Raw genomic sequence first — 13,062 nt, forward strand, 5'->3', positions numbered from 1 at the left:
AATTATGGCAGGTTTTATTTGAATACAATGTATTGGTGCATTATGGCAGGTTTTATTTGAATAGAATGTATTGGTGCTGTAAAGTGTCATATACAGTATAAGCCTGTGTGTGTGTGTGTGTGTGTGTGTGTGTGTGTGTTTGTGTTTGTGTGTGTGTGTGTAAGAGTTTAGTATATTACGAGAAGCTTCAAAAACATCCTGACGGCCTGGTGCTCAGTTAGCTAATGCTCCACCTGCAAGCACCAGCATCACATATGTGCACCAGTTTGTGCCCTGGATGCTTTGCTTTCATCCAGCTCCCTGCTTGTGGCCTGGGGAAGCAGTGGAGGATAGCTCTAAGTCCTTGGGATCCTGCACCCCTAGGTGAGACCCAGAAAAAGCTTGTGGCTTCTGGCTTTTGAATCAGTTCAGCTCCTGCCTTCACAGCCACTTTGGGAGTGAACCTGCAGATGGAAGATACTCTCTGTAACTCTGCCTTTCAAATAAAAATAAATTTTAAAAAGTGTTGATTAATGGTTTGTCCTAGTGATTAAGCTACCCACATTCTGTGTTGATGTGCCCGAGTTCAGCAGTTTCCCCCTCTGGCTCCTGGTTGCAGCTTGCTGCTAACGAGGCTTCCAGCAGGAAGCAGTGAGGGCTCATTAGCTGGGTTCCTGCCACCCACCTGGGAGAACTAGATAGAATTCCTGGTTACTGGCCTAGCCTTGGCCTTCCCCCAACCATTGTAGACATTTGGGGAACCAACTTGCAGGTGTGAGTTCTCCATCTGTCCCTCTACCTCTCAAATAAAGAGAAACAAAAAGATGAAAACATAAGAGGAAACATGACTTTTCCAGTGTGAACCTTTAGGCAGGCACAAAGCTAGGGCTACCAAGAGGTAAAAGTGGTCTAGTCAAAGCTGAAACATCTTGCTCAAGAACAGTGATTATCACAAGACATTTCTGAGGCGTATTTTGCTTGTTGACTTTATGGAAGGCGGAAGAAAAGCGGCATCTGCTTACCGTAAAGGAGTTTTGCATTAGCGAAGAAATAACCCGGAAAACTACCTCTGCTGTCACAGTTCCTGCTCATTCCCCTCAACAGAGGCAATTTTATGTGAGTTTTGATGAGAAACCAAAAAGCACCCACATTACATTTCTGATTTGGTTCCTTCTCACTTGTATTTTAAAGTATCTTGAAAGAGCATTATAGTTAATAATGTAAACAGGACTGCATTGTCATTGTTAAAGTCCCAGAATCCTTAGTGTTTTAGGATTGGTCTAAATAGCTGGCATCATAGCTTTAAAAAATGATGTTGGCAGAAATGATCAGAAACAAGGTTTCTGTGCTTTATATTTACTCCATTTTCTGTTTATGTTTTGAGATTTCCTCACAGATAAAATAGCACAAAGTTCCCAAATCCTGAAAGTAAAAGGCATATTGAAGAACTTAACCTCCCTGTACTGACTCACAGTTGACATCACCTACCAGCTGGTGTTCACACAGTTCTTTAGGATCCTCACTGTACACCTGCTCTGCCTGGCAAGAAGCCTGTTCTGCCTTTGTACCATCGCCTTTCTTCCCTCTCCTCACCATCTCACTCCACACAGGATTACCTCTCATTCCAAACTTTACTTTTTCTAGACTGCTTGCAACATCTGTGACAGTCCTCAGTTCCCTTCCGTAAAATAGTCTGTCTTATTTATTTTGGCCTGAACCTCTGGCTGTGCTACACCACCTTGTATTTCCATTGTAGACAGGCATATTCATCTTAACCTTGGCGAGCCTCACCACTTGTCTTAGGTAACTTTCCTGTGTAATGTCTTGCTCCTGCATTTCTGATTGTGTAGCAGTTTGAAGACTGTCCTTCTTAAATCTTGTTGAACAGAGCTATTGTTTTCTCTCTGAGTTACAAGTTTTTGTTTTGTTTTGTTTTTATGTTTTCTTTGGCCAAACTTAATAAGTGGGTCCTCTGTGGATTTACAGATCAACAATTTGAAATTGTTTGAAAAGATTAATCAACTAAATTTTAATTGTATAACTAAATTTTGGTTCAAATTACTGGTAAGTCTCATGACAGTTATAGGAACTATTTGTGATTATTCGAAAAAAAAAAAAAGATCTGAAACAGACATTCTTGAATCGAGATCTACCCTCAGGTTCTTTTGTTGCTTTATTTTGTTATTATTTTTTGGTATTTATTTATTGAGTTGATTGATTTGTTTTTTTGCTTTCTTGCTACTTGGTTAGAAAATGCTCAATAACTGCTCTGAGCAAGAATAGCTGCAGGAGTGAGGGGAATCCCAGTGCCTATAAAACTGTGTCACATAATGCAATATGCAATTAATTAAATTTTAAAAAAACAAAACAAAACAAAAGAATAGCTGCAGGAGTTTGAGTCTCTGCCAGAAGGTTTGAAATGCTGAGGTCCCGTGTGGACCCAGGAGACCTCTCAATAGTGTTTTCTTCAGCACTCCATCAGACCTTTGTTGACTAGACCATTCTGAATAAGATCGGGAACACAGGGCTGTTACCTGTTGTGAGCTGTCATCAGAAGGAGTTCGAGGCTGTTCTTTGGTTGTAACTAGTAGTATGAAAGCATTTCGTCATATTTGGTTTTGGCTTTTGGATACTATTTTCCACTAGAGCCCTCATTGATTATTTTCCTTATAAATGAAAGAATCTTTAGACTTCAAAAATGAAAACTCTCCATGATATGCTCATTTTCACAAGTCAGTCAAATTGGATGCTGACATGTGTAATGTAAGTGATAGGTTTAATTTATGATCGTCACGATGCCACTTAATCCTTTAAATCAATTCAACTAATCTTTCTAAACCTTGTCATCAAAAAGCTGTCTCATGCATCATTTGCTGACAGAGCCATCAATGACCCTGCTGTTACATAATAATACATTCTGTCATTGAACTTTAATTTTGGGTTCCTATTCAAGACCATGACACACATTTGATTGAAAAGGAAGAATGTTGTATTCTCTATGGCTTTTTTCCAGTAGCATTCGTACTTCTATTTTGATTATGTTTATGCTCTATTTCAACACTTAAGATTAGTAGGCACATTGTGGACTTCCAGTTCAGTTGGTGGCATAATCTCTTTATCTGCATAGCAGTAACTGCTGCGTGTAATTTCTTTCTGTCAGCACTGGAGTTGAACTAACTGCTCCCAGTACAAATAATGTCATCTTCATGTAGGCACAGTATATGTGCGGATAACTAATTGTTACCACATAGACCAGTATAGCATCACACAGTGGTGTGATTACACTAGCTTCTTGTGTTCAAATCCCAGCTCTGCCACTTTGTAACATTGTGACCTTCGGCATGTCATCTTAAATACTGTGTGCCTCAGATACCACATATTATATTCCTATCCATTGTTTTCCTTAAACTCTCAGGTTTGACTCCGCATTTGATAGACAGCTTGAAGTTCTGTTCATTCTTATTTTAATATTTATTTACATTTCAAGTTATTTATTTGAGAGAGAAGCAGATAGAAAGATCTCCCATCTGCTGGTTTATTTCCCAAATGACCACTCCAGCTGGGCCGTGGTTGGGCTGAATCCAGGATCTGGGACCTCAGTGCAGGGCTCCTACATGGTGTAAGGAGCTCAATTATTTGAGCCATCTCCACTGTGTGCCATGCTCTGGAGTTGGGTGTCAAATCCAGATACAGTTTAGAACTGCTTAGCTGGTGTCTTAACCACTAGGTTGTGTGTCTTTATTTTCATTCCTGGTTTCTTGGTTCAAAGAAATACATCTGATCAAATAATATTTTTTGTAAATTCATGTGGAAAGGAATTAACACAGCAGTTAATTGCCCTCAAGTTGCAAATTTAGTAATTGTCCATAATAAACATAAATAGCATAGAAATAAACCGTAAACACATTTATCCTATCAATTATGTTGGCTAACTCAGTTCTTATAAAGCATTTATAGCCTTGAGATGGTAGCATGATTCCAGGAGATGAATAAATTCATAATTGAGTTTTCTATGTGAATGTGAACAAATCCTTCATTACCTTTTCTTCAGCAAGCACACATTGCCTGAGGCTCCAGACACATGTCCCAGTCTTTGATGACCAGTCCCCAATGGTTCTCTGGAAGAAATGCACCCTGCTCTGCATATCTGAGTAATTGCCACAGGTCTGGTGTAGTGAATATTGTTCCAGCTGCTGAACCTATGTTTTTTTATTTCATTTTATGACACAGTTTCATAGGCTCTGGGATTCTCCAACCCCCTCTCCAAACCTTCCCCCCATATTGAATTCCTCCATATTGTTACAGTAGTACAGTTCATAACCAGTCAAGATTTCTTCATTGCAGGCATGGACCATAGAGTCCAGCATCTTGTCCAAATAAATTCAACAGTTTCATTGGGAGACCATCCTTGGTCTGAAAGTAGAGCAGGCAGAATATCATCCCCTCCAATAAGATGATACTACACAACTTCAGCAACAGGAAGAAACATGGAAATTAATAACCTCATGAGATTAACACGGTGTTGAGTGACCAGTATGTTAGAGAATGCAAGTTCTTAACCACATCCTGTAACTACTTCCTTGACATCTCAATTTTAGTTTTAGGAGGGGTGTGCAGAGAAATCTTCAGTACCTTAGTGAGGAGGATCTTTGTGTCCTACCTAGTAAGGTATGTGGTAGTCCAAGCTGACTTTTTCCTGTCTGTCCTAAGCTTTCCTTATTGTTCTCTTTCTGTCTATCTGATCTAATTTTGGGGTTCCGGAGCAAACCTGATTGTCATTGCAAGAGAGGATGGAGAGCCAAAGTTGGAACTAAGTAGGGACCAGAGAAAGCTCCTCTCTTGAGTCCCGAAGGAAGTTTACTGTTCTTCAATTTCTGAGGACTGCTCAGGGCTCCTGGCTGTTGTTCCGATGACGTTAGATCCTATAAGGAAGGATCTGGGTTTCTTTCATCCCATTTGGGAGATCCAATAGGGAATGGTTGACTTTAGAGTTCCTCTGCCTACGAGGGCACTCCGATTCTATATCCAATTCTATATCCAGTTGGGATATAGTCCTTGGTGAGGTACCAGGAGTCTCTAGGGTTAGGATACAAGCCTTCTCCTGTCCTCCTTGAACCTATGTTTTGATACCATGGAGTCTCATGGGGTTATACAGCTGCCAATACAGCTCTCTTTCTGTCATGGCCTGAGTTCAGCAAATCTAATGTAGTTTTCCCAGCCTTCCAGTAGGAATGAGTGAAGAAGGGAAGCAGTGAGAGCAGACTTGAGAAGCAGTAGCATTCTGGTATGTGGGCGCAGGCAGAGTAAACGTCAAGGTCTGGTGCCTGGCCAGAACAGCACCCTTACTGGGTCACTTTAATCAGTACCCTGATTTTGATTACCATTCAGCCTTCAAGTAAGGCTTTTACACTTGATCTTAGCCAAAAGGCCAAGAAGTGATCAAGTAAGGCTTTTGAAAATTTCTTTTTAAATTTAATTTTTAAAAATATTTGTTTTTGAAAGTCAGAGAGAGAGAGAGAGAGAGATATTTTACATCCACTGGTTCACCCCACAGATGGCTGAAATGCAGGAATGGGCCAGGCTGAAATCAAGAGTCAAGAACTTCATCCATTTTTACAACATGGCAGGGGCCCAGATACTTGGGCCAACTTCTGCTGTTTTTTTCCAGAATATTAGCAGGGAGCCAGTACAGGCCTTACAGAGCTGAGTCACTGCAGAATGCTGGGCTGACTTTTGATCCAGACTGGTCATATGGGTTCTGAATCTACAGAAGAACTGATTTGACTGACCTGTTTTTTCCCAGCATGTTCTGGTGTGATGCCATTTCTGTAGATGGTAGAAACCTTCCATCCTGCATCTGTGGGAAGAGGCAGAGCACCCCTCCCCATTGGTATGTTTCCTATGAGCCTAGAAGTGGAAATCGTTACACAATGCCATCCCCCAGGTCCCAGGTGAGAGGAAGTTATTCTGGGGACGGGCTTTTCTTGACTGTTAGGTGGTTGGGATTATATAGGGTGTGGAAGGTGTATCTTCCAACTGGTGACCCTAAACTAATTACCTACCTATCCCATTTCATTCCCCGACCAAGAGATTTTCAGTCCTTAATCTTAAAAGTTGGTGAAGGATGCAGATTTCCCACATGCTTTATAATTATTTACTGCTGATCAGAGGCATAGACCTTGCTTGTCTCTGGGTTCAGAAAACTCTCCCTCTCTCATCTAAAGGATCCATATGACAAGCTAGAGAATTTCTGGCCCATGCCAATGGCCATGTCGCTCTTTATATGGTTCTTACTAGCTTGAGAAGTAGTTGGACTCTGAAACAGACAAGTTTCTTTTTTTCTTTTTTTTAAATCAATAACCATGAGTAAAATTGGAAAGAAACGAGTTCCAAGTAGAGTGCTCTTTAAGAAGGGAAGACTAAATTTTGTTATTTCCAAAACCCTTAATGTTGATAAATAACCCTTGTTCATTTTGTAAAACTGCCTAGTCTGAGTGTGAAGTGAACATATTACCATTAGACTAGAGGTGACATCTTCCATTAATCACTGCACAGGCTGTAGTAAACCACTCAAAGACCTCAAATACCTTTTCAAATGGCAAAAAAGATAAGCATAGCCTTTGCTTTTGTCACATCAGTGCTGCTGCGCTTTAAGACAGACTTGTTTACTTGCCTCTTGTCTTGATACAGTAATGACAAAGACAGCAGCAGACCGGGGCTAGGCAGTGGGGCCTGAGTGCTGTCAAGGAACTCATGCTTGTTTGCAAATACAGAATTTGATATCGCATTTTTATTTCTCTTTCTTTTGTATAAATCTGGCATAGCATATTCAAAAAATATTGAATTGTTTGATAGCAGAACAATTCAATCCACCAAGCCTAATTTTTAAAATAAATTCATAGTTATGATGAGTAGTTGTTTCTCATTATAGGAAACTTGAAAAATCCAGAAAAGCAATAAAACTATTAATATCACAGATCCTGAGATAGAAATTTGTGACAATCTATTTTCCTCATGTGTTTATGTATTTGTTTTTCTTCAAGAACATTTATAACCATTTTGCCTCCTACTTTTTGTTTATGTGATATTGCTTCCATAATTTTAGAAATACGTTCTGCATAGAATTTGAAAAATGCAACTAATTTGGAACAGATATTAGTATAGTGTTTAGGACACCATATTTGAGTGCTTGGTTTCAAGTGCTAGCTGTTTCCCAGCTGCCTCCTAGTCTACACTTGGGAGGCTTGAGGCAGTGGCTCAAGTAGTTGTGTCTCTGCCACCTACGTCAGAGACCTGAATTGAGTTCCTAACTTGACGTTGGCGTACTGAAACTCAGATTGCTGCAAGTACTTGAGAAGTGAACCAGCCATTTATTAGAAGTCTGTCTCTCTTTCTGCCTTTGAAACAAAAATAAAATTTAAAAATAAAACCGATAAGAAACATATCATACACCATTTAGAAATATAGATATAATGCTGATACTGGCATTTTTGTATATATGCTGGGCATAGTATTAAATACTTCACTATTTTTATATTATGCAGTTTTCAAAACAAATATGCTTATTTTTAGAACTCAGTAGAAAAGTATTTTTTTTGACATTTTTCAAAACTTGCTTCTTATACTATCTTTTTTGTTTAAGATTTTATTTATGTTTATTGGAAAGTCAGACATACAGAGAGGAGGAGGAGACAGAGAGGAAGATCTTCTGTCCACTGATTCACTGCCCAAGTGGCTGCAACAGCCGGAGTTGAACCAATCTGAAGCCAGGAGCCAGCCAATCTGAAGCCAGGAGCCAGGAGAATCTGTTATGTCTCCCATGTGGGTGCAGGGTCCCAAGACTTTGGGCCATCCTCGACTGCTTTCCCAGGCCACAGGCAGGGAGCTGGGTTGGAAGCAGGGATGCTGGGATTAGAACCAGTGCCCACATGGGATCCCAGTGTATTCAAGGCGAGGACTTTAGCCACTATGCTACTGTGCCAAGCCCCACACTATCTTTTCATAGTACTTCTAACTAGGAACTTTTTAAACAATTATATCATTATGCTTATTTTTTATGGATTCACTTTCAAGCTTCACGTACTGCTCTCTACCTTGAGTGTGGCGACCTCACAGAGATGGGACAGTCTTGCCCCACTGGAACTCATTGCTGTGCAATAAAAAGAAGTTTCTCATCTTCTTAGTCCAGATACAAGAGCCAGGTGCTTTTATATCATAAATATGTTCTATATCACACTACAGATATGTTCCATACATATCAATATGTTCTATATAAAGGACAAGTAAAAGGTGAGAAAAGAATCTTCCAGTTGGTAGATTATAAAAAGATACTAATTGATGATTTAATTTAGAACTTAATTTATTAGCTATTATAAAAAATACCCTTGCTAAACATATTTCCTTTTTTCTTTAAGATTTTTAAAGATTTATTTAGTTATTTGAAAGGCAGAGTGAAAGAGAGAAAATGACTCGGAACAATCCTCCATCTGCTGGTTTGCTCTCCAGTGACCCCCATTGCCCCATGGGCCAGGTGAAAATTAGGTGCCAGGAGTTCCTTGTAGGTCTCCCACATGGGTGCAGGAGCCCAACTTGGGCCATGTTCTGCTGCTTTTGCAGGTGCGTTAGCAAGGAACTGTACCGAAAGCAGAATAGTGAGATCACAAATTGGCGGTCTTACTGCAGATAGTGGCTTAAGATGCTGTACCATAATACCAGCTGCTTGCTAACTATATATTTCAAAGCAACTGTAGTTGATAGTGTATTAAACCTTAAAGATTAGAAACATTATGCATGGTGAACAATTTCTACACTGGTAAGAACATTTAAGCAATTCTCCAACTGATAAAAAACGGAAATTTTAGAGTAAACTTTAAATATCCTAAAAAGCACAGAACTATTTTCATATATTTTAAAGGTCTTTTCCCTTATTACTACAGTTTTAAAATTTGGGCAAATTTCTAGGAAATATGCTAATGGGAACTCTATTGTTTAGTATTCTCCTTATGGTTGTTTAGATCATAATGTAACAGCACAGTATGTTATGATTCCACACACGTTGATAAAATATTTATGTTTCCATTTTCATTTCTTTTACGTGAAAGCAGATATTTGCATCCACATAACAGAATACGTTCTAGATGTTATATGTTTAGTGAGTACAGAAACAGTGCAACCTTCAGTGTCGTAGTGGTGGAAAATTTTAGTTCCCATGGGCATGTTCCAAACTCAAGTAGGACAAGTTGATGTGTTTATTCTGTATTATAAACACTTGTCCTTTTCTAGATCTACTTACTGCCATATCTTTTGAACTTCTGTGCTTGCTATGCTGATTTTGCTGCTTACAATGTCTCTCAGAAATAACATAAATATTCCTAAGTCCAGGAGACTGTGACGTATGCACCTGAGGAGAAAATGTGTGTGTCAGAACAGCGTGCTTCATGTGGAAGTTATGGTGCTGTTGGTCCGCTAGCATGATGTGCAGAGCAAGCCAGAGAATGAACATAGCTCTCTGGAGCTAGGCAGGAAATCCAGAGGAGCTGGTGAAGGACCTTGCTGACCATTTAAAGGATTTTGGGTCCTTTTGTTAAGCCACTAGGGGATCTCTGTCTTTCTCTCTCTCTCTCAACTCTGCCTTTCAAATATATATATTTGTATTATATATATAATATTTGTATATATTTGCATAATATTTATGTATCAAAGCAGTGGAAATTGTGGAATTGTTTGCAGCAGGGAAAATAATATTAAGGGTTTTGCAAAAGGCCATTTTTTGACTATAGTGAAGAGAGTGGATTAAATAAGATAAGCCCTTGTATTCCCAGCCTCACCGCCATGGCAGCAGACACAGGCCCTTATATGACAGGATATGCGCTCAGTGTTCTTTGTCTTTACAGCATTTGCAGGGAGGAAAGCACTTGGTTGACTAACCTATATCATGTAAATAGCCCAGTTCGTGCGTTAGGTAAAATGACTTATTTTTTAAAAAGTGCCTGGCACATACAACCTCCATTAGTATTTGGTTATGCTCATGCTGTGTTCTTTAAAACTGTATTGAATTGAAGAAATAAAAAGGTGCTAATTAATAAAACATGAAAAGGTATATAGATAAAACCTATCTCCATTTTACCCCTGACCTCTTTCCGCAAATTTCTTACCTATTCTGGGAGCTTAATGATCTGTGATATTGTCTTAAATCATGAAATGCCCCATTGTATTATAGTGTCATTCACTGTACAGTAGAGGTAGAGGGATAAGTTGTACTAGAATCAAGAGACTCCATAGCTCCATTGTAAAGGAGCAAAGCACCTCTTTCTATTTATGAAACATAGAGCCATTTACTCTCTATTTTTGCTTCTGTAGAAAGTAGAGTTTCAGGATGTTGGGGTGCAGGAGTAAGAAGCAGTGTAGGTTGGAAGTCAGCTGATTCCACTATTGAAGATACGGATTTTATTCACTGTCTCCTTGCCAAAGGTCACTTGTCATATCCCAGTGTTATGAGAAAGGAGGGAATGTCTTAAGATCAGACATTTTCTGGGAAATTAACATGGATGTTTTCTAATCCTTTGACCCCTGCTATTTGTGTTTCTGACCTACGCCTTCCATACAGCACAGTAACTGGTGACTTGGTATTGATCCAGTATTGTTATGAATGTTAAATGCTTTTCAGTATTGATTTCAAGCAAGTTAGAAATACTTGGAATTAGTATTCTCCTATGTAAATACTTATCATCTAGAGTACTGTGGACTGTGAGGTGTCTAGGTACCCCAGCTGTGGCAGGTGTTCTGAGGGGGAAGGCAGATGGAAGGTATTTCTCTCTCTCCTTCTCTCCTTGTCACAATTAAATAAATCTTTTATAAAAGAAATGAGAGTAACAGTGAGTAACAGTTGGGTTTGTCCTTAGGAGTTCAAGAGAGAATATTTGAGTACTTTGAATTTATGGTACAAAAACAGTGTGAAAATGACATGTATCAGTTCATTTATTTATAAATCATAACTTTTCTTTTAAAATCAGTTGGTGCTTTTTCCATGAACTTTCTGTTCATGGGTAGAATGAGTTTGAAAGGAATTGCCGAATCTCCACCAATCTCTTGCATTTTGCAGGGTGATTGAACAGCTCGGTGGGAAACAGCTGGTAATGAATCACATGCATCATGAAGACCAGCAGGTCCGCTACAACGCTCTGCTGGCTGTGCAGAAGCTCATGGTGCACAACTGGTACGTCACTTTCTCTACTCACAGCTTTTTGTTCATACCCTTGCATTGTTCTTCAGGCTCCTGTTTGCCCATTTGAAGAGCTTTTATGTGAAGTTGGCCCATGAGTGAGCATTTTTAAAGTTGATCATTTTGATTATAAATTAGGAAATGTATCTTAGTAATTCAGAGCAACAATGGAGGACTTTTAAGGAGTTGAAACTGTAAAAAAAAGAGAAAGAGATGAACTGTACCAATGATCTCACAAAATGTTTGTTCAAAGAAGTGTTGTCAAAAACAACTCCAGGGCCCGGCGCAGTGGCACAAGTGGTTAAAGGTCCTCTCCTTGCACGCCCGGGATCCCATATGGGCACCGGTTCTAATCCCAGCAGCCCCGCTTCCCATCCAGCTCCTTGCCTGTGGCCCAGGAAAGCAGTCAAGGATGGCCCATGGCTTTGGGAACCTGCACCCGCGTGGGAGACCCGGAAGAGGCTCCTGGCTTCGGATTGGCATAGCATCGGCCGTTGCGCTCACTTGGGGAGTGAATCATCGGACGGAAGATCTTCCTCTCTGTCTCTCCTCTCTGTATATCCGCCTTTCCAATAAAAATAAAATAAATCTTTAAAAAATAACAACAACAACAACAAAAAACAACTCCAGAGGTGATGGAAAGACCCTTGTGGCATAAATGAACCTGTCTTCTCTGGAATTGAAGTAATACAGTTATCCTGCTAAGTCTTGTACAATTTTGTAAGTTTTGACTGTTGAGCATATAGTAAACCTGAATGGGTTTTGCAAGTTCACATAAAAACACTAAAAGCTGGTTGATTGAATCTCACATTTCACTTATAATTTTTTTTTTTTCCTTTTGAAGCAAAGTCATGCTTTTCAAGATGACTGATCCTTTCTGTAACATCAAAAGCAACTGCTCAGACATAGTCATGAGCCAGCTATTTATGTGCAAAACTGACAAGGGTTTCCTTTGTCGTGGCTGGCTGTAGCTGTGGGCTGGCTCTGCATCACTTTCAGCACTCTTGTGGCTGAAAGTTCAGGTGGTTTTCAGTTCTCCACTTCACAGAAAGATGCTCTGAAGTGCTTCCCTAGAAAAGAATCCATAGTGCATTGGAAGGTGTACATTTGAAGATGCAAGCCAGTGCAGGGTAGGGAAGTTCCCAGGAGTGCTACTGTGATATCATGTATTAAAAGTTATGATTTTGTCACTTCTCTCATAAATACTGATATTTATGCCTTCTTATGACAGCTGCTTCTTGAACATTTTGCTTTGTACCATGTTAGGTTAATTGGTGGGCTATAGATATGATGGAAATAAATGCAACTTTTTGTGTAGGATGGATAGAGCACAACACTTAAGCAGAGATAATAATGATAAAGTAGCAGCAATAAACTGTTTTTTGGCCCAATGAGCATTTCAGGAAGAGTAGATAAGAGGAGGAAAATGCCATGAAGTTAAGGAGGAGCTTGGCTTGCTTAAAGCATCATATGGAGGCCACTGAGTTGTAATAGTTGTAATAGCTGTTGCTGTTGTCAGCTGATGAGTTGGGCTTCCAGGCATGCGGGTAAACACCATACATTGGCTGTCTGTCCCCTACATGAGACTGTTCTCTTTTTCCTTTGTGTCAGGGGTCAGGATGGGAAATTGTCATTCAAAGGAGGCTGCAAGGGCCAGCTTTGAAACATAAGTGGAGGAGAAGTGGGTAGAGTTCAGTCATGCAGAGTCCTAAAGGATGTTGGAGTCTTGCTGTTGTGCAATGAAGTGAAAACCATTGGAATATTTTAAAGCAGGGGCAAGACAAAATTTGTTTATATTTCAGAAGAGCACTATGGCAGATAGAAGGGATAGTTTAAGTGTGAAAGCAACAAGAATGTTCTGG

General features: G+C 39.7%; 1 protein-coding gene across 3 annotated transcripts in view; it reads left to right on the forward strand.

Annotated features, from left to right (window-relative positions):
• Window positions 1-13,062, forward strand: part of ATP6V1H (ATPase H+ transporting V1 subunit H) — a 92,265-nt gene that overhangs the window by 64,031 nt on the left and 15,172 nt on the right. For all 3 annotated transcript variants that reach the window (XM_040972576.1, XM_040972575.1, XM_040972577.1), the window contains one exon: window positions 11,081-11,194. In XM_040972576.1, coding sequence (XP_040828510.1) covers window positions 11,081-11,194 — 114 coding nt within the window. The remainder of the gene's footprint in view (window positions 1-11,080; window positions 11,195-13,062) is intronic.

This window comes from Ochotona curzoniae, unplaced genomic scaffold (genome assembly GCF_017591425.1).
Source record: "Ochotona curzoniae isolate NIBS_2020 unplaced genomic scaffold, NIBS_Ocur_1.0 contig_2318, whole genome shotgun sequence".
In the NCBI taxonomy this organism is placed as follows: domain Eukaryota; kingdom Metazoa; phylum Chordata; class Mammalia; order Lagomorpha; family Ochotonidae; genus Ochotona; species Ochotona curzoniae.